Consider the following 25,867-nt stretch of genomic DNA (forward strand, 5'->3'; position numbering starts at 1 on the left):
AGGCAGGATGCAGGAAGATTGTTCCCGATGTTGGGGAAGTCCGGAACGAGGAATCACAGTTTGAGGATAAAGGGGAAGCCTTTTAGGACCGAGATTAGGAAAAACTTCTTCACACAGAGAGTGGTGAATCTGTGGAATTCTCTGCCACAGGAAACAGTTGAGGCCAGTTCATTGGCTATATTTAAGAGGGAGTTAGATATGGCCCTTGTGGCTACGGGGATCAGGGGGTATGGAGGGAAGGCTGGTGCAGGGTTCTGAGTTGGATGATCAGCCATGATCATACTGAATGGCGGTGCAGGCTCGAAGGGCCAAATGGTCTACTCCTGCACCTATTTTCTATGTTTCTATGTTTCTATCAATCATGGTCACTGAGACCTTGGTTGCCTACGTCATACGACACGGTACATAATGATGATGTCATATGACATGGCACATAATGATGATGTCATAGGACACGGCACATAGTAATGATTGCTATAACAGTGTAATCGGAGCTGACAACACTCCCAGTGTGGCCTGAGCAACATCTTATACCTGCAACATGACATCCCAAGCCCTGTACTCCATGCCCTTTACGCTGTGTATTGCATGTCTTCGAGGAAGTTTGCATGTCGCCCAAAACTCTTAGAAGTTTCTGCAGATGTAAGGTGGAGAGCATCCCGACTGGTTAACTCACTGGCTTGGTCTGGAGGCTCCAAAGCACAGGATCGCAAGGTTAGTTAGCTCATCATGGGCACGACTCTCTCCACCATCAAGGGCATCCTCAAGAGGATGGCGTTTCTCACTAAGGACCCTCGGGTCATGCTCGCTTCTCATTATTACCGTCCAGTCAGAGGTACGGGAGCGTGAAGATCCAGACTCAGTCATTCACAGAGTCAGGTTTCATATCACTGGCATGTGTCATGAAACAACAGGATGCTGCACCACGAGCGCCACAAATCAAAAAACCTGTAATTACAATGAGCATATATAAAAACTAAATCAGTACAAAAAGAGAGGGGAAAATAGAGATGTAGTGATTGTGGGTTCATTGCCCATTCAGAAATCTGATGGCAGAGGGAAAGAAACTGATGGTAGGGCAAAATTGCCGTCAACAGGATGAGTTGCAGTGTAAAAGGTGGACAAAATTGAAAAGGGTGAATACAGGACTGAGGGTGTTGTATCTGAATGCACGCAGTGTACAGAATAAGGTAGATGAATTTGCACCACATTTGCAGATGTTGTAGGCATCACTGAACCATGGCTGAAAGATTACAACCGGGAGATTAATGTCCAAGGATTGTATCAAAAGGATAGGCAGGAAGGCAGAGGGGGTGATGTTGCTCTGTTGGTAAAAAATGAAATCAAATCATTAGAATGAGGTGACATAGGGTCAGAAGGTGTTGAATCATTGTGGATCGACCTAGGGAACTGCAAGGGTAAAAATCCCTGATGGGAGTTGTAGACAGACCCCCAAACAGTAGTAAGGATGTGGTCTCCAAGTTACAACGGGAGATAGAAATTGCATGTCAAAAGGGTCATGGGGGATTTCAATAAGCAGATAGATTGGGAAAATCAGGTTGGTGCTGGATCCCAAGAGGGAGAATTTCTAGGATGCCTATGAGAGCAGCTTGTGGTTGAGCCTGCAAGGGGATCAGCTGTTCTGGATTGGTGCTCTGCAATGAACTGAAATTGATTAACGAGCTTAAGGTAAAGGAACCCTGAGGGACAAATGATCATAATATGATCAAATTCATCCTAAGATTTGAGAGGAAGAAACTAAAGTCAGATGTATCAGTATTACAGTGGAGTAAAGGGTATTACAGAGGCATGAGAGAGGAGCTGGCCAGAATTGAATGGAAAGGAACACTGGCAGGGATGACGGCAGAGCAGCAATGGCTGGAATTTCTGGAAGCAATTCGGAAGGCACAAGATATGCAGTATACATCTCAAAGAGGAAGAATTAAAGGTGAGATGACACAACCGTGGCTAACAAGAGAAGTCAAAGCTAACATAAAAGCCAAAGAGAAGGCATATAATAGAGCAAAAACTAGTGGGAAGTTAGGGGATTGGGAAACTTTTATAAAACAACAGGAGGCAACTAAAGAAGTGATTAGGAAGGTAAACCAATTATCTCAAATGTGCACTTGTGAATGTACAAATTAATATAGATTTACTCACATAAAAAATGGAAAAGGTTATAGATGTAAAAAAAAGTTTGTGTATTACTCGTGAATACCTTACCCAAATAAAAATAAAATTTAAAAAAGGTAAACCAATTACAAATGAGAAAATCTGCAGATGGTGGTGGAATCTGAAAGTAAGCCAGCCAATAATATTAAAGAGGATACCAAAAGTTTCTTCAGATATATAAAGTATGAAAGAGAGGTGAGAGTGGATATCGAACCCCTGGAAAACAATGCTGGAGAGGTAGAAACAGGGGACAAGGAAATGGTAGACAAACTGAATAAGAATCGGTCTTCACTGCGGAAGACACTAGCAGTATGCCAGAAGTTTGAAAGTGTCAGCGGTCATGAAATGTGTGAAGTTGCTATTACTAGAGAGAAGGTTCTTGGGAAACTGAAAGGTCTGAATGTAGATAAGTCACCTGGACGAGATGGTGTACATCCCAGGGTTCTGAAAAAGGTGACTGAAGAGATTATGGAGGCATTAGTAATGATCTTTCAAGAACCACTAGGTTCTGGAAGACTGAAAGTTGCAAATGTCACTCCCTCTTCAAGAAGAAGGAGAGGCAGAAGAAAGGAAATTACAGGCCAGTTAGTCTGACCTCAGTGGTTGGGAAGATGTTGGAGTCGATTGTTAAGGATTTGGTTTTGGGGTACTTGGAGGCACATGATAAAATAGGCCATAGATAGCATGGTCTCCTCAAGGGAAAATCTTGCCTGACAAATCTGTTGGAATTCTTTGAAGAAATAGCAAGCAGGACAGACAAAGGAGATTTGGTTGATGTTGTGTATTTGGATTTTCAGAAGGTCTTTGACAACTACATAACTAGAGAGAAAGTGCTTGGGAAGCTAAGTGGACTAAGAATAGATAACTCTCCCGGCCCAGATGAGGTGCACCCAAGGGTTCTGAAGGAGGTGGCTTTGGAGATTGTGGAAGCATTGGAAATGATCTTCCAGGAATCAATAGACTCTGGCATGGTTCCGGAGGACTGGAAGGTTGCAAATGTAGTTCCGCTGTTTAAGAAAGGAGGGAGGCAGCAAAAAGAAAATTACAGACCTATTAGTCTGACATCGGTGGTTGGAAAGATATTGGAGTCAATCCTCAAGGACGAGGTTATGAAATACCTCGAGGTGCATGACAAGATAGGCCAAAGCCAGCATGGTTTCATGAAGGGAAGATCCTGCCTCACCAACCTATTGGAATTTTTTGAGGTAATCTCGAATAAGATTGACAAGGGAGAGGCTGTGGATGTTGTGTATTTGGATTTTCAAAAGGCCTTCGATAAGGTGCCGCATATGAGGCTGCTTAATAAGATGAGAGCCCATGGAATTACAGGAAAGATATTGAAATGGGTGGAGCATTGGCTGATAGGCAGAAAGCAAAGGGTCGGAATAAAGGGATCCTATTCTGATTGGTTGCCGGTTACTAGTGGTGTTCCGCAGGGGTCGGTGTTGGGGCCGCTTCTTTTTACAATGTATATCGATGATTTAGATTGTGGATTAAATGGTTTTGTGGCCAAGTTTGCGGATGACACCAAGATAGGTGGAGGAGCAGGAAATGTTGAAGAAATGGAAAGATTGCAGAGAGACTTAGTCAGTTTAGGAGAGTGGGCAAAGAAATGGCAGATGAGATACAACGATGACAAATGTACGGTTGTACATTTCGGAAGAAGAAATAATCGGGCAGATTATTATTTAGATGGGGAGAAAATTCAAAAATTGGAAGTGCAAAGGGACTTGGGGGTCCTCGTGCAGGATACCCTAAAGGTTAACCACCAAGTTGGATTGGCGGTAAGGAAAGCGAATGCTATGTTGGCATTCATTTCAAGAGGAATAGTGTATAAGAGTAAGGAGGTGTTGATGAGGCTCTATGGGGCATTAGTGAGACCTCATTTGGAATACTGTGTGCAGTTCTGGGCCCCCTATCTTAGAAAGGATATACTGATGTAGGAGAGAGTTCAGAGAAGATTTACGAGGATGATTCCTGGAATGCAGGGGCTAACATATGAGGAGTGTCTGTCGGCTCTTGGATTGTATTCATTAGAGTATAGAAGAATGAGAGGGGATCTCATAGAAAGGTTTCAAATATTGAAAGGGTTGGACAGAGTAGATGTGGAAAGGTTGTTTCCCTTGGTGGGTGAGTCCAGGACAAGAGGCCATAGTTTTAGAATTAGAGGGTACCCAGTTAAAACAGAGATGAGGAGAAACTTTTTTAGCCAGAGGGTCGTGGATTTGTGGAATTCTTGCCACATATGGCTGTGGAGGCCCGATCACTGAGGGTGTTTAAGGAGGAGATTGACAGGTATCTAATTAGTCAGGGTATCAAGGGATATGGGGAAAAAGCCGGAAATTGGAACTAGATGGGTGAATAGTTTAGCTCATGGGGGAGCTGCAGAGCAGACTCGATGGGCCGAATGGCCTACTTCTGCTCTTTCGTCTTGTGACAAGGTGCCACACATGGGGCTGCTTAACTAGTTACCAGCCCATGGTATTACAGGAAAGAATTTAGCATGGATAAAGCAGTGGCTGATTGGCAGGAGGCAAAGAGTGGGAATAAAGGGAGACTTTTCTGGTTGGCTGCTGGTGACTCATGGTTTTCCTCAGAGGTCTATGTTGGGACTGATTCCTTTTACGTTATATGTCAATGATTTGGATGATGGAATTGATGGCTTTGTTACAAAGTTTGCAGTTGATACAAAGATAGCTGGAGGGGCAGATACTTTTGAGAAGTAGAGAGGCTACAGAAGGACTTAGACAGATTAGGAGAATGGGCAAAGAAGCGGCAGATGGAATTCAGTGTCAGGAAGTGTACGGTCAGGCACTTTGGTAGAAGAAGTGAAAGGGTTGACTATTTTCTAAATGGAGAGAAAATACAAAGAAATTGAGGTACAAAGGGACTTGGGAGTCCTTGTGCAGGATTCCATAAAGGTTAATTTGCAGGTTGAGTCAGTGGTGAGGAAGGCAAATTCATTTCAAGAGGACTAGAATATAAAAGCAAGGATGTAATGTTGAGACTTTATGAAGCACTGGTGATGTTTCACTTGGAGTTTTGTGAGCAATTGCGGCACCTTCTCTTAGAAAAGACATGCTGAAACTGGAGAGAATTCAAGGGAGGTTCACTAGAATGATTCCAGGATTGAATGGCTTGTCATATGAAGAGTGTTTGATGGCTTTGGGCCTGTATACAAAGGTTCAATTTAATGTCAGAGAAATGTATACAATATACATCCTAAAATGCTTTTTCTTCACAAAACATCCACGAAAACAAAGAAGTGCCCCAAAGAATGAATAACAGTTAAACGTGAGAACCCCAAAGCTCCCCCCAGCTCCCCCCTCCCGCACGTAAGCAGCAGCAAGCAACGATCCCCCCTCCCCCCACCGGCAAAACAAACAGCGCACCCGTTACCGAGCACAAGTATGAGCTAGGTGATAGCAAAGACACAGACCTTGCAGTTACCCCAAAGACTATCACAATTCATCCGGCATTTGGCAACCCACAGGTTCTCTCTCCCTAATAAGGGAGAGGGAGGTGTCCCCCATTTTTACAGCAAGCAGGAGACATAACAACAACTCGCTGGTCTACGATGTTAAAAAGTCCGTTTCGTCACTTTTTATGAGCTCTGTGCCCGAAGATTGCAAAGATCTCAGGTCTTTGGGCCCACAGTGAAAGATTTTCCAGCCTCCTCGACGACTCACGAGTCTCCTGCCATGAGACTGACCCTCGATCTGCCCGTCTCCAGAGCCGCGAGATCTTAGGCTTCCAAACACTAGGCCGCCTCTCAGGCCTACCCCTTGGACAGTCTTGAAACCCCAAGAACGGGTCCCGTTCCCGCAAAGAACCGAAGTCAGCATGTAACTCCAGGCCAGGGTCTTCAAAAGAACCCTGAAAGGGAAAAATAGAGATAGTAGAGATGGAAATAGGGCTGTTTCTGAAGATGCAAGGAAAGGAGTCGCTGGTTAGCATCTGTATTCACTGGAATTCAGAAGAATGAAGGGCAATATCTTTCAAGGCCTTGATAGAGTGGATGTGGAGAGTATTGTTTTCAAAGGTGGGAGAGTGTAAGACCAGAGGACAAAGCCTCAGAATAGAGGGGCGCCCTTTTAGAACGGAGGTGAGGAGGAATTTCTGTAGCCAGAGAGTGGTGAATCTGTGGAATTCTTTGCCACAGGGAACTGTGGAGGCCAAGTCTTTACGTATATTTGAGACAGAGGTTGATGGGTTCTTGATTGATCAGGGCATGAAGGGATACAGGGAGAAGGTAGGAGATTGGGACTGAGATGAAAATTGGATCAGCCATGATGAAATGGCAGAGCAGACTGGATGGACAAAATGGCCTCATTCTACTCCTGTCTTACGGTCTAAGCTGTTTCTAACATGTTGAGTGTGTGTCTCAAGCTCCTGTACCTCCTCCTTGATGGTAGCAATGAGAAGAGGGCACGTCCTGGGTGATGAGAGGCCCTTATTGACACGTGTGACCTTTTTGAGGCCTCGCCTTTTGAAGATGTCCTGGATGCTGGGGAGGCTGGTCCCCATGATGGAGCTGGCTGAGTTTACAACTCTCTGCAGCTTTTTCCGATCCTGTGCTCTGGCCCCTCCATACCAGACGGTGATACAACCAGTTAGAATGGTCTCCATGGTACATGTGTAGAAATTTGCAAGTGTCCTTGGTGACATACCAAATCTCCTCAAATTCTTAATGAAATATAGTTGCTGGCGTGCCTTCTTCATAATTGCAACAATATGTTGGGCCCAGGCTAGATCCTCATAACACCAAGGAACTTGAAACTGCTCACCCCATCCACTTCTGATCCTTCAATGAGGACTGGAGTGTGTTCCCTCTACTTCCCCTTCCCAAAGTCCACAGTCAATTCCTTGGTCTTTACTGATGTTGAGTGCCAGGTTGCTTTGACATCAGTTAACCAGCTGACCTATCTCACCCCTGTTCACCTCCTCGTCACCATGAACCCTTGTACACTACCTTGCTATTCCTTTTCAAACTACTCACTCATTTTGTAATTTATAGTTATTTTATATCTTGGCACTGTACTGCCGCCACAAATCAAAACAATTCACAAGAAAGAACAGAGAACAGTTCAGCACAGGAACAGGCCATTCGGCCTACAGTGCTGTGCTGAACCAGCTAAAAAGCAAATCAAAATCACTCAAACACTAATCTCTCCTACTTACACCATGTCCATATCCCTCCATCTTCCTCACATCCATGTGCCTCTCCAAATGTCTCTTAAAAGCCTGTAATGTATTTGCCTCTGCCCCATACCAGCCAACGGATTCCAGGCATCCACCTCTCTCTGAGTGAAAAAGCTTACCCCTCACATCCCCTTTGAACCTACCCCCTCTCCCTTCAATGCACGCCCACTGGTATTGAACATTTCAACTCTGGGAACAGACACTCTCTGTCCACTCTATCTATGCCTCTCAATCTTGTAAACCTCCATCAGATCCCCCGCAGCCTCCAGCAATCTAGAGAAAACAACCCAAACTTATCCAGCCTCTCCTTATAGCACATGCCCTCTAAACCAGGCAGCGTCCTGGTCAATGTCTTCTGCACCCTCTCCATCTTTCCTATGGTGGGGTGACCAGAACTGGCTGCAATACTCCAGCTGTGGCCTAACCTGAGTTTTATAAAGTTGCAGCACAACCTTGACTTTTGAACTTAGTACCTCAGCTAACAAAAGCAACCATTCCATAAGCCTTCTGAATCTCCTTATTGAGCTGAGTAGCCATGAACTTGGATCCCAAGATCTCTCTGCTCTGCAACACTGTTAAGGATCTTGCCTTTATCAGTGTAGTGTGTCCTTGCATTTGCCCAGCCGAGGTGCAACACCTCACATTTGTCTGGGTTAAACTCCATCTGCCATTTCTCTGCCCATATCTGCAGCTGATCTATATCGCACTGTATTCTTTATCAGCCGCCTACACTATCCACAACTCTACCATTCTTGCAAATTTACTAACCCACCCAATTACATTTTCATCCAGGTCATTTACAAACAGCAGAGGTCCCAGCACAGATCCCTGTGGAACTCCACTAATTACAGACCTCTAGCTCAAATAAGTCCCTTGATCCACTACCCTCTCTGCAGAAGCCAGCTCTGAAACCAAACAGTCAATACACGACAGACCTCATGCATCTTAATCTTCTGGATTAGCCTCTCATGAGGGACTTTGTCCTAAAATCCTTGCAGACAACATCCAGTGCCCAATCCTCATTAATCTCTCTCATCACCTTGTCAAAATACTCAATCAAGTTGGTAAGACACGACCTGCCACATGTTGTCTCTCCCTAATCAGGCTACAGATTTCCAGACACTCATATATTCTATCCCTAACAATTTTCTCCAGCAATTTCCCTACAACTGACGTGAGACTCACTGGGCTATAGTTCCCAGGATCTTCCCTTGTTCCCTTCTTAAACAGAGGTACAACATTAGCCCCGTGCCAGTCCTCCAGGACCTCGCCTGTGCCCAGAGAGGACATGAAGTCACGTGGCAAGGGCCTAACAATTTCGTCTCTTGCCTCCTCTAATAACCTGGGGTAAATCCTATCAGGCCCTGGGGACCTATCCACCTTAGTCCTTTATTATACTTCATACTTTATTGTCGCCAAACAATTGATACTAGAGCGTACAATCATCACAGTGATATTTGATTCTGCTCTACCCGCTCCCTGGAGTACAAATCGATAGTAAATATTAAAAATCTAAATTATAAATCATAAATAGAAAATAGAAAAGGGAAAGTAATGTAGTGCAAAAAAACCGAGAGGCAGGTCCAGATATTTGGAGGGTACGGCCCAGATCCTGGTCAGGATCCGTTCAGCAGTCTTCATCATAGTTGGAAAGAAACTGTTCCCAAATCTGGCCGTACGAGTCTTCAAGCTCCTGAGCCTTCTCCCGGAGGGAAGAGGGATGAAAAGTGTGTTGGCTGGGTGGGTCATGTCCTTGATTATCCTGGCAGTACTGCTCCGACAGCGTATGGTGTAAAGTGAGTCCAAGGACAGAAGATTGGTTTGTGTGATGTGCTGCGCCGTGTTCACAACCTTGTGCAGCTTCTTTCGGTCTTAGACAGGACAACTTCCATACCAGGTTGTGATGCACCCTAGAAGAATGCTTTCTGCAGTGCATCTATAAAAATTAGTGAGGGTTTTAGGGGACAGGCCAAATTTCTTTAGCTTCCTCAGGAAGTAAAGGCGCTGGTGGGCCTTCTTGGCAGTGAACTCTGCTTGGTTGGACCAAGTCAGGTCATTTGTGATATTGACCCCGAGGAACTTAAAGCTTTTGACCTGTTCCACTTGCGCACCACCGATGTAAGTTGGGTCGTGCAGTCCGCTACTCCTTCTGGAGTCAACAACCAATTCTTTCGTCTTGCTGACGTTGAGGGATAGGTTATTGTCTTCGCACCATGCCACCAGGTTCTTAATTTCCTCTCTGTACTCAAACTCATCATTACCCGAGATACGGCACTACAATGGTTGTGTCATCAGCAAACTTATATATTGAGTTTGATGGAAACTTGGCTACACAATCATGGGTGTACAGTGAGTACAGCAGGGGGCTGAGTACACAGACTTGTGGGGCACCGGTGCTCAGAGTGATTGTAGAGGAGAGCTTGTCCCCTGTTTTTACAGCCTGGGTCCTGTCTGTGAGGAGTGAATACACTTGCTCCTCCTTGTCCTCTGAACACCTTAACGTATTTATACACTCAGCACTGATCCCCTGGCCCTCCATATCCTTTTCCTTGGTAAATACTCAATAAGTACCTTTCTCACATTCTCCGCATCCGAGCAAATGTTCTATTCTTTATCCTTGAGTGGTCCCATCCTCTCCCTAGTTATCCTGTTACTCCTGATGTATGTATAGAATGCCTTAGGATTCACTCTAATCTTATTTGCCAAGGGCTTTTTATGGCTCCTCCTGGTCTCCTAATACCCTTCTTTAGTTCTTTTCTGGCTTCTTTAAAGTTCTCATGTGCTTCATTTGATTCTAATTTCTAAAGCTTTACATACTGCTCCTTTTTTCTTCTTGACTAAATTCATCACCTCCCTGGATATCCAAGGTTCTCTTGTCTTTCCATCCCCATCCTTCCTTCTAGCAGGAATGTACCGATCCTGAACTCTGTGCAATTGATAGTTAAATACCCTCCACACGTCTTATGTGGACTTGTCAGAGAAAAGGTTTTCCCAAATAATTCTTCTTAGTTCCTGTCTAATGCCCTGGAATTTGCCCTACTCCAATTTAAAACTCTCCCACAAGGACCATACCTATCCTTATCCATAGTTATCCTGAAAGTTAAGGAGTTGTGGTCACTGTTCCCCAACTGTTCACACACTGAGAGGTCAATCACTTGGCTGGGCTCCAGTACGGCCCTTCCTCAATACGTGGACCATCCACATACCGATTTATGAGACCTTCCTGGACACACTTAACAAATTCAGCCCCATCTAAAGTCCTTACACCAAGAAGGTCCCAGTTTATGTTCATCATCGTCATCATCAGGTGCCATGCCCAGTTTGAGCTTTGACTGCCATGGCCCACACACTCCTGTTTTGGGTCAAGTGGATCAATTCATCAGTATTCATTTCCAGTTCTCTGGCTGCTGTCTCCATCATCATTTGTCTTTGCCTTCCTCCTGCTTTCTTCCCTTCAATCTTTCCCATAATTACCGTGCATTCTAACTCCTCTTTCCTAATCACATGTCCAATGAAGTAAGTTACGTTTCCTTTTCATGATCTCATACATTATTTCTCTTTTTGTGTTTGCTCTGTTCATGACATCCTCGTTAGATGCCAGAATCCTGTACATTGATTTCAGTTCAGCGTTCAATACCATCATCCTGCAGAGACTAGTGGAGAAACTGTCACTGCTTGGCCTTAACACTGCCATGTGTCGCTGGATTCTGGATTTCTTGACAGAGAGACCACAGTCAGTCAGGAACATCTCTGACTCCACCACACTGAGCACTGAATCCCCACAAGGCTGTGTGCTTAGCCCATTGCTGTTTACACTGATAACACGTGACTGTGCAGCCAGATTCAAGGAGAAAATGATCATTAAATTTGCAGATGATACCACAGTGGTGGGGCTCATCAGCAAAAATGATGAAACAATGTACAGGGAGGAGGTCAAACACCTAGAGAGCTGGTGCAGGGATAACAACTTGATGCTTAATGTCACCAAAACCAAGGAGATGATCGTTGATTTCAGATGGTCTCAGCCTGAGCACACACCCCTCAGCATCAGCGGCTCCACAATGGAGAGAGTGGAAAACATCAAGTTCCTTGGGGTGCAGATCTCGGACAATCTCACCTGGTCCAGGAACACCACTGGGATTGTGAAACGGGCCCAGCAGAGATTGCACTTCCTGAGGAAGCTTAAACAAGCATCACTCCCCACTAACATCTTACTACATTCTACAGAGGCGTGTTTCAGAGTGTGCTGACCTTTTGCATCACAACCTGGTACTCCAGCTGCAGTGCTGTCGACAAAAAAGCCTTGCAGAGGGTGGTTAGGGGAGCAGAGAAGGTTATTGGGGTCTCCCTACCTTCTGTCCAAGACCTCTTTCAGAGTCGATGCCTCCAGAAGACACGGTACGTCATTAAAGACCCCTCACACCCTCTCCATGAACTGTTTGTTCTTCTGCCATCAGGCAAACGTTACAGGAGCATCAAAACTAAAACCACAAGGCTACTAAACAGCTTCCTCCCACAGGCAGTCAGACTGCTAAATAGCTGCTCCACCTGACTCTGCTTTGGACACTTTTAACTTGCACTGGACACTTATAACCTGTAACTGACATGTGGCTGTTGTGTTTTACTATTTATTGTTATGTTTATTATTTAGTGTTGCGTTTGTTATGTTATGATTGCACTGTCCCTGAGAAACGCTGTCTCATTCTGCCCTGCAGAGCTGATGTACGGTTAGAGTGACAATAAAGTTTTTAGAATCTTGAATCTTGAAAGATATTCATTTCATCCATGATATTCTTTGCATTCTCCTCAAAAACCGCATCTCTGCTGCTTCAATTTGTTTCCTCATGTTACTAGATATTGTCCAGCATTCTGAGCTATTTAACATAACTGGATAAATGTAACATTTCAGTGCTCTGAGGCTGGTTGTCATGCCTAGTTTAGTGTTGGTCAGTATACTCTTCATTCTCGTAAAGGTGTCTTTTGCCATCCCTATTCTTCTTTTGATGTCCAAGTCACACCTGCCATCTGATGTCACCCAGATTCCTAAGTAGCAAGAGTTCTGTACTTGTTTTATGTCTTCCCCGTTTATTCTCAGCCTGCAGATAGGATTCTCCTTCTTTTTGGATATCACCATACATTCTGCCTTTTTGCAATTGATAGATAGACCCATTAGGGAAGTTGAAATCCCCCGTGACAACAACCCTGGTATTCCCTTAATCTGATGAGGTATCTGTTCCTCGATGTCCCGCTGGCTATTGGTGGGGGGTGGGTGGTTCTGTGGTACAATCCCAGGGCACCCTTCCTGTCCCTGAGTTCTACCCAAATGGACTCAGTGTCTGACCCCTCCATCATGCCTCCTCTGAGTGTAGCTGTGATATTGTCGCTGGTTAATAGGGCAACTCCCCACCCTCTTTTACCTCCTCCTCCATCTTTTCTAAAACTTCGAAAACCTGGTACATTAATCACAGATTCCTGCCCCTCCCTCAACCAAGTTTCAGAAATGGCTGTAACATCGTAGTTCCAAGTTCATCTCCTTTACCCATAACACTCCTAGATTAACATACACACATCATACCCGTTATTTTGATTTTGCCTTTCAACACTTTCCCTGACATCGACCTTCCAATCCTTCCCGTACTGACCTGGGGCTTCGGTTCCCAGCCCCCGCAAAATGAGTTTGAACTCTCCCGAGTAGCAGACCAGAAAACCTCGCAGCCAGGATATTGGTTCCCGTCCAGTTCAGGTGCAAGCCGACCCTCTTGCAGAGGTCAGCCCTTCCCCAGTGAAGTTTCCACCCGCCCCGCAGCCACTGCTTCATCCGTGCGATCACCCCATTCCAGGCACAGGGAGTCATCCGCAGATTGCAACTTTACACGTAAATCAGTAATGTAATGAATCGGATTCAGGGTAGGGCCAAACTGATGAAGAAGGAGAATTCACCAGCCTGAGTGACGGCGGGGGGGGGGGGTGGGCAGCTTGCGTGACCGAGACACCCTCCGGAGCCGGACCTGGACCCGGAGTGACTCGGGGGTGGGGGTGGGGGTCACCCCTCCGCCCCGCTAGGTGGCGCCAGACCACGCCACTGCCCGCCAGCATCAAAGATGGCGGGGCCGTGACGGTGCGCGAAAGGAGTATGCGCGGGTGCCGGTGCCGCGCCCGTCTCCCCGTGAATCCCCACGTGACCCGGGGCGATCATGTGACTTCCCTCAAAGAGGCGTTTGTGACTAGACAGTGAGAGTGAGGGTGAGGGTGAGTGGGGGACGGACTCGAGTGCGGTTGGAGTCGGGGCGGCAGGGGAGAATGGGAGGGTTCTGGAGGAGAATGGCTGTGGGGAGAGGGATGATGGGGGGAGAAACAGACCCAAAGGGGGAGCAGCCCGGTGCATACGACAAACAGGGTAGGGGTTGACAGACAGACACAAACGGCATGGGGCAAGTACAAAGGTAGGTGCTGGTGACCCACAGACTGCACCAATGACAGGTGAAGGTATAATCTGAGCCTTGAGGATGCAGAGGCGTGGAACCTGAGAAGGCACAAACTATTTTCTAAACAGGGAGAAAATTCAAAAAAATCTGAGGTGTAAAGGGACTTGGGAGTCCTTGTGCAGGATTCCACAAAAGTTAGTTTGCAGGTTGAGTCGGTGGTCAGGAAGGCATTCATTTCGAGAGGACTAGAATATAATATAAAAAAACAAAGATGAGATGCTGTGGCTCTATAAGGCATTGGTCTTGGAGTCTCGGTGAGCAGTTATCTAGGAAAGGTTGTGCTTACGTTGGAGGGTCCAGAGGGGTTTCATGGAGATGAGGGGGTTTGAAGGCTCTGAGCCTGTACTCGCTGGAGTTTAGAAGAATGGGGGGGAGGGTAAATATCATTGAAGCTTATTGTGTATCGGAAGGCCCAGTTAGACATGGAGAGACGTTTCTTATAGTAGGTAAGTGGAGGATAAGAGGCCACAGCCTCAAAATAGAGGGACGTCCATTAATAACAGAGATGAGGAGGAATTTCTTTTGTCAGAGGGTAGTGAATCTGTGGAATTCATTGCCATAGCCAGCTGTGGAGGCCCAGTCATTGGGTATATTTAAGGCAGAGGTTGACAGGTTCTTGAATAGTCAAGGCATCAAAGGTCACGGGGAGAAGGCAGGAGAAAGGGGTTGCGAGGGATAATTAGTCAGCCATGATGGAATGGTGGAGCAGACTCGATGGGCCGAATGACCTCATTCTGGTCTGATGTCTTTGGGGAGTGCAGTGTTCAATGGGTGCAGTACGCGGGCAGAATCCAATGAAACTGATTGTATTAAATTGTGAATAATTTCAAATGCCTTTTGCTTTGCAGACGCAGGTGGCGAGAAATGTCCACGTGTGCCCACATGGATGCCCGGCCCTGACATCTGTCTGAACGTCACAACTCCGTCTAACTGTGGGGAAGAGAGTTGGCGCAGCCTGGAGAGAGGATTGGACTGTGGTGAGCAGCCAATGACGACAGGGAGCAGAAGTCAGCAGCTCGTGTCGGCGATGTGGTAACAATGAGTAACAACTACACAGAAAGTGAGTTAGTGTGACAGTGTCACCGTGTGTACTCCCGGTGGAATCAGCATCTTCCTGTAGTATGAGACCCTGCTTCAATGTAGTGGATGTTTCTTCTGTCAGGGCCAGTATCATTACAGTGTTGCATATTGAGCTATGTGTCGTATGTCAGCTTGTTCACACAGTGTGCAGAATACATTTTATTATCTGGTGGTATTGTTCTTCGTGTTCAGCCGCTGACAGTAGCTGGCCAGAGTCCTCTGCCCTGGGTATTTTGCCCTCTCAACTGCACAGGTGCGTGGTAACTGAATGGCTGCCATGCACATATCTTTCGTTGCCGCACAGCAAAGGAAATTTATTTTGTGCCTCTCTAAAGTAGTCTTCAGACTGTCTAATAATTCCTTCTCCGAGCAATGGTTGGTCTGTGCAATTTGAAGGAACGTTGGTTCTGGGCCGCTCTTTCACCTTGTCTCCAGGTGTCACCCATCCTCTTTGAGTATCCTCCCGGTCCTCGCGGTGAGGTCTTTGAAGCTTCAGCTGGTGCTAGCCCCACGGCCAGCTCTTTTCCTTTCACTGCCGTGTTCGGGACTGTCCACGGCAGGGTTATCTGTTAATATTACTGTGCATTCTGTATGGGATATATGTGCTGTGTTTTGCACCTTGGTCCTTGCACGAAGGCTGTATATGTTCTGTACATGTATACGGCAGAATGATAATCGAACTTGATAACAGAATCAGGCCTTTTGATCCGTCGTTTCTGCCCCACCATTCCATCATGGCTGATGTATTTACCCTCTCAATCCCATTCTCCCCGTAACCTTCCATGCCCTGACTCATCAAGAACCCATCAACCTCTGCCTTAAATGTACCCAGAGAATTCTCCCCCACGGCCACCTGTGGCAACGAATTCCACACAATCGTCCCTCTCCGTTCTAACCGGACATTCCCCTATTCTCAGGCTGTTCTGTCTGGTCTTTGACTCCCCCCACCACAGGAAGCGCCCTCTCCACGTCCACCCTAACAGTGCCTTTCAGCATTCGATCGGTTTTCCAGTGTAATCACTGATTATTCTGAGTGTCAGTATACGAACAAAGGACAGGACATTTGGCCCATGATGAAAGTGCCAACCATAATGGCAATTTAAAGCCTGTTTGTGATGCATTTCCTCCATGTTAGTGTTACAAAGTCACACAAACAGGAAAACAGGCCCTTCGGCCCATTCCTCCATGCTGACTCTGTTTATTTATATTTGTTTATTTAGAGATACAGTGCGGTCAGCCTTTCTGTCCCAATGAGCTGTGCCACCCACCAACCCACCGATTTAACCCTAGCCTAATCGCAGGACAATTTACAATGACCAGTTAATCTTTGAACTGGTACGCCTTTGGACTCTGGGAGGAAACCAGAGCACCCGGCGGAAACCCACACACTTATGGGGAGGACGCACAAATGTGACCAATTAACTGACTCACCCACCCAGCGAGCTTTTCCCATTGCCCTCTCATCCTCTCCTATCATTGAACCTTCCCCCTTGCGTGGTTTCACCTATCACCTGCCAGCTTCTACTCCATTTTGTACTCCTTCCCCTCTGCGGCGCTCTGCATTTCCAGCATCTGCAGACTCTCCTTGGTCCAGCGAGAAGGCTTTTAAACATTTGTAATGCGCCCGCCTGAACCGCTATTTCTGGCAGCTCATTTCAAATGCGCACCATATGAAGAAGCCACCGCCCTGATGTCCTTTTTAAATCTCTTGCCCGTGTGCTTTCACCCTGTCTGTACCCTCTTGATCTTCTATCCCTCGATCAGGTCACCTTTCAATCTCCCACGTTCCGGAGAAGAAAGTTCGAGTCTGCCCAACCTCTCCTTGTAACCCAGTCAACATCCATTCTGGCTCTCGTTCTAGTTGAATAACATCACAACGATAACGGGGTGCCCAAAACTACACGGTGGGGCGGGTCAGGGTTACCGAGCCGTGGGCGCGCGGGTCGGGGTTACCGAGCCGTGGACGTGCGGGTCAGGGTTACTGAGCCGTGGACGTGCTCGTGGGTGCTGGAAGTGTGTCCTCCCCCAACCCCCAGGACAATCCTTGCTGATGTATTTGGCGTTAAGAAACTCATATCTCTGTAAGTTTCAGTGTCGTACTTGGGACAAATAAAGCTCTTCTCTCGTGCCAAGCTGAGGCCACCCTCAGGGTGGAGGAGCAACACCTTGTATTCCATTAAGGTACCCTCCAACCTGGTGGCATGAATATCGATTTCCCCCTCTGGTGAATGGAATCCCACCCCCCCACCCCCTATTCCCCACTCTGACCTTTTACTTCTCACTGGCCTGGGGTCCCCTCCTCCTCCCCTTTCTCCCATGGTCCACTCTCCTCTCCTATCAGATTCCTCCTTCTCCAGCCCTTGACCTCGTCCAACTCACCTGGCTTCACCCACCCCCTAACTATCCTCCTCCCCCAGCCCCACCTTTTGTCCTGGTGCCTTTCCCCCTTCCTTTCCAGTCCTGAAACGTTGACTCTTCACTCTTTTGCATAGATGCTGCCTCATCTTCAGAGCTTGTAAGTCGAGCCTTATACAGCTGCCACATAACTTCACAATTGCTGTACTCAGCGCCACTACTGATAATGGCCAGCATGCTGGGTCTGTCCTGGTGACGTCTGAAACGTCAACTGTTTATTCCTCTGCATATATGCTGCCTGACCTGCTGAGTTCCTCCAGCGTTTTGTGTGCGTTGCTCTGGGATGTCCAGCATCTGCAGAATCTCTTGTGTTTACAGCATGCCAAGTGTCATTTTCACCTGTGGTGCTTCCCCCAAAGTACAGAGGAAATTTGTTACCAGGGTTCGTGCATGTCACCATATACAACCCTGAGAATCACTTCACGTGCGAAGTGGCAGTCCTGGTCCAAACTCGAATCACTGAAGGATGCTCGGCCGCTGAGGTGGAGCTTGAATGCCATCGCCTCCAGCAAAGTGAAACCCAGCAACGTGCTGGACAACTCCCAGATGAGTTCAATGCCTTCGAAGCTGCTTTGACTGTCAAAACATGAAGGCGCCTTCACGAATTCCCACAGCCCCCGACGACTGAGATTTCAGTGAGATGGGTGAACCCACAGAGAGCGACCGTCCCTGACGGGGCACGCGGCTGGGTCCTAAAGCTCAACAGGCTGGAGTGAACTCTGTGGTTGTTTTTCTCGACCCCTCCCCTTGTAGCAGACGGCTGTGGAGGCCAAGTCATATTTAGATGGAGGTTGACAGGTGCTTAGTTACAAAGGGCAAATAAGGTTTTGAGGAGATTGGGGTTGAGAGGGAAAATAAATCAGCCATGATGGAATGGCAGAGCAGACATCGAATTCTGCTCCTGTGTCTTATGATCTGAAGATGTAAATTCATTAAACGTGTTGCCCTGGCCCAGTGTCGGACATGAGCACAGATACTGGAAATTAGATCAGCACACACAAGATGCTGGAGGAACTCAGCAGGTCAGGCAGTGCCTATGCAGGAGAATAAACAGTCAATGTTTCAGGTTCTGCCATCCTTCGTCAGGACGGTGTTAGATTTTGTGCATGTGTGTCAGATTCATTAACAGTGGAATGTGCGTCCTGGTTGGATTGAGTGATTAGTGTTGGCAGACTGGATTGTGTCTGCTTGCTTCGTTGGGTGTGTGACTGTTGACTTTGTTTTGAGTGGGTTGTCACGAGGCTGGGAACTTTCATTTGCCTGAACCTTCAGCACACACCAAGATTCGAGATTGTCGAATGTCATTTCTAGTACGCAAGTGTAAAAGGGAATGGAATAATTGTTACTCTGGATCCAATGTAGCATGAAAAAAACACTAAGATAAAGAAACAGTAATAATGAACCACTTTAAATATAGATACACAAGAGAGCTTATATACACAGATTGATTGTCTGTCCATAAAGTGACACTGGGCACAGGAGTGTCTGTACATAAGGTGACTATCAGGAAATGATAAAGTAGTGGTGGTTGGGGGGTGTGGAGGGGTGGGTTTGTGGTGGGGGTGTGGAGGGGTGGGTTTGTGGTGGGGGTGTGGAGGGGTGGGTTAGTGGCTGGGGATGTGGATGGGTGGGTTTATGGGTGGAGGAGTTGATCAGCCTTACTGCTTGGGGAAAGTAACAGTTTTTGAGTCTGGAGGTCCTGGCGTGGATGCCACGTAGTCTCCTCCCTGATGGGAGTGGGACAGACAGTCCGTGAGCAGAGAGGGTGGGATCCTTCATGATGTTACTGGCCCCTTTCCAACTCCTGATACATGTCGTTGATGGCTGGTATCAGGTCTGCAGTCCCCGTTGAACTGACCATTGCCTCCTCTACCATGCGGATGAAGACCTTTCGGCCCACTGAGCCTGTACTCACTCTGGGTGTACTCCCACAAAGAGCTAGGAGGGGGATGAGAGGTGATTTGATAGAGGTACAGAAGATGATAAGAGACATAGATCGAGTGGACAGTCAAAGACTTTTTCCCCCAGGGCAGAAATGGCTAATAGCAGAGGGCATAATTTTAAGATGATTGGAGGTAAGCATAGGTGAGGATGTTTTTTGACACAGAGAGTGGTGCGTGCGTGGGTGGAATGTGCTATCGGGGGTGGTAGACGCAGATGCATTAGAGACATTAGGGAGACTCTTGGGTAGGTTCAAGGGTGATAGGAAAATGGAGGGGTAGGTGGGAGGGAAGGGTTAGATTGATCTTACAGGAGGTTAAAAGGGCTGGCACAACATTGTGGGCTGAAGGGCCTGTACTGTGCTGTACTGTTCTATGTTCCAATTGATCCTTCGGCCCACTGTCTATGCTAGCTCCTGGTGCATTCCACGTGACTCTTTGCATGTAGGTCGTTCTCTATCTCAGTGCCAACAACTCTCCTAAACACCAGGGGTCAGTTAACTCAGCAATTCATGGATGTGCAGATTCCATACAGACAGCTCTGGAATTCAGGACCGAACAAGTCCACGTGGTCATGGGGAAGATGTGCAGACTCCACATAGACAGCTCTGGAGTTCAGGACTGATCCTGGGTTGAACTCGAGTTCATTGTCATCTACGCAAGTCCACGTGGTTGTGGGTGAAAAGAAAACCTAACTTGCAGCATCACAAACACAGACACGTGGTATAAGCAGCATTCTCAAGGAAATCAGTAACAAATTATACACATTTTTTATGAGAAGGAATACCATTAGAACAATAAAAGATTTTATTTCAGTGCAAAATGGTTCTCGAGTTGCTAAATGGCAGTGATTCAGGTTGTCAGATCACAAGAGAAAATCTGCAGATGCTGGACTTGCCGAAGGGTCTCAGCCCGAAACATGGACTGTACTCTTTTCCGTAGATGCTGCCTGACCTGCTGAGTTCCTTCAGCATTTTGTGTGCGATCCGGGTTCTGACGGTTGTTTTTTTTTCAAGAACCCACTGGTTGAAGGGAAGTGGCTGATCCTGAACGTGGTGGTGTGGGAACTGTGAAGTGGTGGGGGTCGTTGGTGATGGGTGTTGCCTCCTGTCGATGCTCCTGATGGGGTGGGGTGGTGGGGGATCGTGCCCGTGAAGTTTTGGGCCCTGTCCACTACTCTGCAGACTCTGACGTTCCTGCACATTCAAATTGCCATACAAGACCGCGTTGCAACCAGTCCAGATACTTTCAGCAGTGTACAGGGGTGTCCATTTATAACAGATGAGGAGGAGTTTCTTTAGCCAGCTGGTGGAGAATCTATGGAATTCATTGCCGCAGTCAGCTGGGGAGGTCAAGTCATTGGATGTATTTAGAGAGGAGGCTGATAAGTTCTTGATTAGTAAAGGCATCAAAGTTTACGAGGTGAAGGCAGGAAAATGGGGTTGAGAGGGATAATAAATCAGCCATGATGGAATGGTGGAACAGACTGGATGGACCAAATGGCCTGATTCTGCTGCTTTGTCGTCTGGGCTTGTGATTTGCTGGGTGCAGGCTATCTTTCATGTTAACGCCCAGGAATTTAGAACTACTGCCTTCCTCCAATGTAGACCAGCACATGGTCACCCTCCTTCCCCTTCCTGGAGTCAATAAACAATTACTTATTTTTACTGACAGTGAGTGAGAGGCTGGTTCCTTAATGTTGTTTTAGCCTGGGGGGGCAGTGGGGAAAAGCCCCCACTACCAGTTAAATGCTCGCAATGGCATGCACCTCAAATAGCCTCTGACAACCGTGTCTAACTCTTGGCCTTCACGTCTGGCCCAGCTACTAAGCCCAGTGGAACTGTCTCTACTGGCAGGAGGAGGGGCAAAGGTGGGTCACTGGCACCTTAAAACCAGTCGCTTTGGGCAGACGGGGCTCGTCAGCCGTGGTTGGCAGCTCATCTGGGAGAAGGAAAACTCTGCTGCCTTGCGGTGATGCCTCCTCATGGTGAAGGCTTTGGGAGTAAACACTAACAGAAAAATCTGGAGCTGGGGTCCCTCAGGCAGTCCTATGTTGTTGACTGGCAACTCCTGAGATGCCAGTGGTCCCAAACTCTGCCATTCCTGTGGATTCATTAGCTGCGTGGAGAGGGGGAGCCAGCTGCACGGGCTCCAGCTTGCTCTCCGTATCGTACTGCCCAGGCTTGTGTATTGTGTTGGCAGCTCGGATGCAAGTTCCCTGATCGACTCCGACCAATGGAGGGCCTGAGTGAGAGGTTGTTTTTGTAACACCACTCATCCAGGTGCCCTACCTTACGGCAGCTGAGGGGCGGCAGGTGTAACCACACTGTACCCCACCTGGGGAGTTGCCTCCAGTTGCACGCACACTTGACATTCACTCCGCTGTGAGAGCTGGGGTGCTTTCAGATCAGCTGAGGATGCTGGGTAAGATGCCCGCCATTTTCACACATTGCTGAGAACTGTCACATGCAAAAGTCTTAGCATATGTGAAAAAAAATTCTGTAAAGCAAAGATGCTTTCCAAAATAAATGGAAAGTTTCTAAATATCAAAAATTACTATAAAGAGCAGTAAACATTAACAAAAATTAAATTAAATCCATGTTTGGTGTGACCTTTAAAACTGCATCATTTCTCTTGGGTACACTGTTGTGCAGTTTTGTACAAAAATGGGCTGGCAGGTGTTCAAAGCATCTTGCAGAACTTGCTACAGTTCTTCTGCAGTCTTTGGCTGTCTCGCTTGCTTCTGTCTCTCTAGGTAATCCCCGACAGCCTCGAAGATGTTGAGATCAGGGCTCTGCGGAGGCTATACCATCTGAAACTATAAAAATCTAGGGTGCTTCTGAATTCTGCATGGTACCATACATCGAGATAAACAGCAAAATGTATTGTTCACGTCAGTCCGAGGGTGTGCTGGGGGCTGCCTGACTCCCATGCCATCGACCCCGCCAAACAGTGCAGATGCTTTGGTGCAGATACGGTGTGAGCACCCAGTGATCAGCCATGACACAAATATCATACAATATACCAAGTGTGGGTAAAGAATTATACTTTATAGCAAATTTTTAGTGATGGGTTAGTAGCAACAACTAAAAGAAGAGGCACTACAGAAGTAACTTATCAGTCTTGTGCACATAATATTTTAATACGTTGGAGCTCACGCCTCCGATTCCATCCACAACGTCCTTCCGAGACTCCGGCCACCCTCCAAACCCCCGAGGTCCGGTATCTGCCGCCCTGGGACCGCTGTCCGTTCCTCACACGTCCGTCCTCTCTGCTCGCCTCCCGAAAAAGCCCACGCTCCTCAACTCAGCACACATATACAAGATAACAGAACATGACTTCCATTGGCTAGCAAATGAATACAATTTCCATTATCACTAATTATAACCCAAACATGCTGTTACAGAGAACCCCTTGCTCAGCAGTTAACAGTACGAGAAGCCATTTTATTATAGCACTTCAGAGAAGCCATTTTGTAATAAGCAATTAACAGTTAACAGTCCACCTAGTATTACTGAGAACCCTACGCCAGCATGCCCACAACTCACTAACCTGTAGGTACATGGGGCATCTGGAGGAAGTCCACACGGTCACAGGAAGAACACAGAAACTTAGAGGTGGGAATTGAACCCAAGCTTACAGTCGGTGTTGTGAAGCATTCGACTAACCACTACACTACCATGGCTAGGTTCCTGAGGTTTGAAGTGTTGCACTCAGTTCAGACTCTGAGTTGCTTGTTGGCAGAGCGGTGAGAGTAGAACAGCACAATTAGGCCATCAAGTCTGCTCTGTCATTCCATCATGGCTGATTTATTATCCCCCTCAACACCATTCTCCTACCTTCTCCCTGTAACCTTTGACACCCTGACTAAATCAAGAACCTATCACCCTCTGCTTTCAGTACACCCAATGATTTGGCCTCCACAGCCATCTGTGGCAATGAATTCCACAGATTCACCTCCCTCTGACTAAAGAAATTCCTCCTCATCTCCGTTCTAAAGGGACGTCTCTATTCTGAGGCTGTCCCCTCTGGTTCTAGACTCCCCCACCATAGGAAACATCCTCTCCACATCTACTGAAATATGTTGTGAAGTGTGTTTTGACATGGCAAGATGAAAATATTACCATAGATTATTGTTATGTCCACTCCCCATGGTAATTTGGTTTGCTGGTTTATTTCCACCTAGTGGATCTCATTGCTTACAGGTGTTATTGATTACTTATACCTGCACTGATCAGCAATTAGCCTTCCATGTCAGGCTGGCCATTATATAATCGCCTGTATATTTATTCGTCAGTAGTCAGAAGTGCCTTGTTACTCCTCAAAGGAGTTTTAATCAATATTTGAGATGACTGGATGAAGTGGATCAGCCCATGATTGAATGGTGGAGCAGACTCGATGGGCTGAATGGCCTACTCCTGCTATATTTTATCTCTGGTGAGAATGCTGATCAGTCCTGTCTGTTTACTCAGCTCCTGACGGACAGTAATGTGTTGTTGAACAATATAACCGCCTTCGAACTCCAGCTACACCAGGGCTGGAGTTTACCTGTCTGCCTAGCTGAAGGAAATGGGGAAAACTCTTGATCAAGGGCAGAATTGTTACTAACAAAAGTAGTGAGCAGTGAATGTGAAGGATAGTGAGGTAGTGTTCACTGTCCATTCAGAAATCTGATGGTGGTGGGGAAGAAGCTGTTCCTGAAACATTGAGTGTGTGTCTTGAGGCTCCTGTACCTCCTCCCTGATGGCAGTAATGAGAAGAGGGGATGTCCCAGACGGTGAGAGAGTCATTTATGATGGATGCCGTCTTGAGGCACCACCGTTTGACAATGTCCTTGATGCTGAGGAGGCTAGCAGCCATCGTGGAGCTGGTTGTATTTCCAACTTTCTGCAGCTTTTTCTGATCCTGTGCGCTGGTGCCTGGAAACCAGGTGGTGATGCGAACAGAATACTCTTCACAGTACACCTGTAGAAATCTACCAGAGTTTCTGGTGGCATATCAAATCGCCACAAACTCCAAATTAAGTCTAAACACAAAATACTCTGCAGATGCTGGGGTCAAAGTAACACTTACAGTACACTGGAGGAACTCAGCAGTCCGGGCAGCATCCGTGGAAACGATCAGTCGACGTTTCGGGCCGGAACCCATCGTCAGGACTGTAGGGGGAAGGGGCAGAGGCCCTATAAAGAAGGTGGGGGGAGGGTGGGAAGGAGAAGGCTGGTAGGTTCCAGGTGAGAAACCAGTCAGGGGAAAGATAAAGAGGTGGGAGAGGGAAGCAAGGAGGGGATAGGCAGGAAAGGTGAAGAAGGAATAGGGGAAAACACAATGGGTAGTAGAAGGAGGCGGAACCAAGAGGGAGGTGATAGGCAGCCCTATTTCACTCTGCCTCCTCCCCCCAGCTGCCTATCACCTCCCTCATGGTTCCGCCTCCTTCTACTACCCATTGTAAGTTGGGGAACTATTTCACTGAGCACCTCCACAGTAGAACTTCCCAGTGGCCAAATATTTTACTTACCATTCCTGATCTGACATGTTAGTCAGAGGAGCAACACCTTATATTCTGTCTGGGCAGCCTCCAACCTGATGACAAGAATATCGGTTCCTCCTTCCAGTTAAAAAAAATCCCTCCCTCTCCCCTCTTTACTCCCCCCTTCTATTCCCTCCCCCCTTCTATTCCCTCCCCTCCCCCCTTCTATTCCCTCCCCTCCCCCCTTCTATTCCCTCCCCTCCCCCTTCTATTCCCTCCCCTCCCCCTTCTATTCCCTCACCCTACCCCTTCTATTCCCTCGCCCTCCCCTTCTATTCCCTCGCCCTCCCCCTTCTATTCCCTCGCCCTCCCCCCTTCTATTCCCTCGCCCTCCCCCCTTCTATTCCCTCGCCCTCCCCCCTTCTATTCCCTCGCCCTCCCCCCTTCTATTCCCTCGCCCTCCCCCCTTCTATTCCCTCCCCCCTTCTATTCCCTCCCCCCTTCTATTCCCTCCCCCCTTCTATTCCCTCGCCCTCCCCCGTCTATTCCCTCGCCCTCCACTCTTCTCACTTGACTATCACCTCCCACTGGTGTCCCTCCTCCTCCCCTTTCTCCTGTTGCACTCTGCTGTCCTATCAGATTCCCTGTTCTCCCACCTACCTGGCTTCACCCATCAGCTTTCAGCTGGGCTCCTTCCTCCTCCCCCCTTTCTATTATCCCCCTTCCGTTCCAGTCCTGACGAGGGACTGTTCATTTGCATAGACGCTGCCTGACCGCTGTGTTCCTGCATCATTTTGTATGTGTTGTGCTGGATTTCCAGCATCTGCAGAATCTCTTGTGTTTGGGATGTACAGAGTCTCCTTACAGACATGACAGAATTGAACTCTGATGCCCCGAGCTGTAATAATGTTGTACCAACCTCTGTGCTACTTGGTGCTGCTTCCTGCACCCATGCTGAACTCTTCAATTTCATCGACTTTGCTTCTAACTTCCACCCAGCCCTCAAATTCACTTGGTCCATCTCGGACACTTCTCTCCCTTTCTCGATGTCTTGGTCTCCATCTCTGGAGACAGACGGTCCACTGACATCTTCTACAAGCCCACCG

General features: G+C 47.3%; 2 protein-coding genes across 2 annotated transcripts in view; one reads left to right on the forward strand and one right to left on the reverse strand.

The window, feature by feature from the left end:
- LOC140195739 (testis-specific serine/threonine-protein kinase 5-like) overlaps positions 1-13,570 on the reverse strand; it is a 67,091-nt gene extending 53,521 nt beyond the window's left edge. Inside the window, exons 1-2 of the mRNA XM_072254444.1 lie at positions 13,450-13,570; positions 13,017-13,144 (exon numbers count right to left, since the gene is read on the reverse strand). Of these exons, the coding sequence (XP_072110545.1) occupies positions 13,017-13,144; positions 13,450-13,570 (249 nt within the window). The remainder of the gene's footprint in view (positions 1-13,016; positions 13,145-13,449) is intronic.
- LOC140195740 (maestro heat-like repeat-containing protein family member 1) overlaps positions 13,541-25,867 on the forward strand; it is a 154,153-nt gene continuing 141,826 nt past the window's right edge. The window contains exons 1-2 of the mRNA XM_072254445.1: positions 13,541-13,623; positions 14,708-14,919. Of these exons, the coding sequence (XP_072110546.1) occupies positions 14,898-14,919 (22 nt within the window). The 5' untranslated portion in view covers positions 13,541-13,623; positions 14,708-14,897. The remainder of the gene's footprint in view (positions 13,624-14,707; positions 14,920-25,867) is intronic.

The sequence above is a fragment of the Mobula birostris genome, chromosome 3, assembly GCF_030028105.1.
Source record: "Mobula birostris isolate sMobBir1 chromosome 3, sMobBir1.hap1, whole genome shotgun sequence".
In the NCBI taxonomy this organism is placed as follows: Eukaryota; Metazoa; Chordata; class Chondrichthyes; order Myliobatiformes; family Myliobatidae; genus Mobula; species Mobula birostris.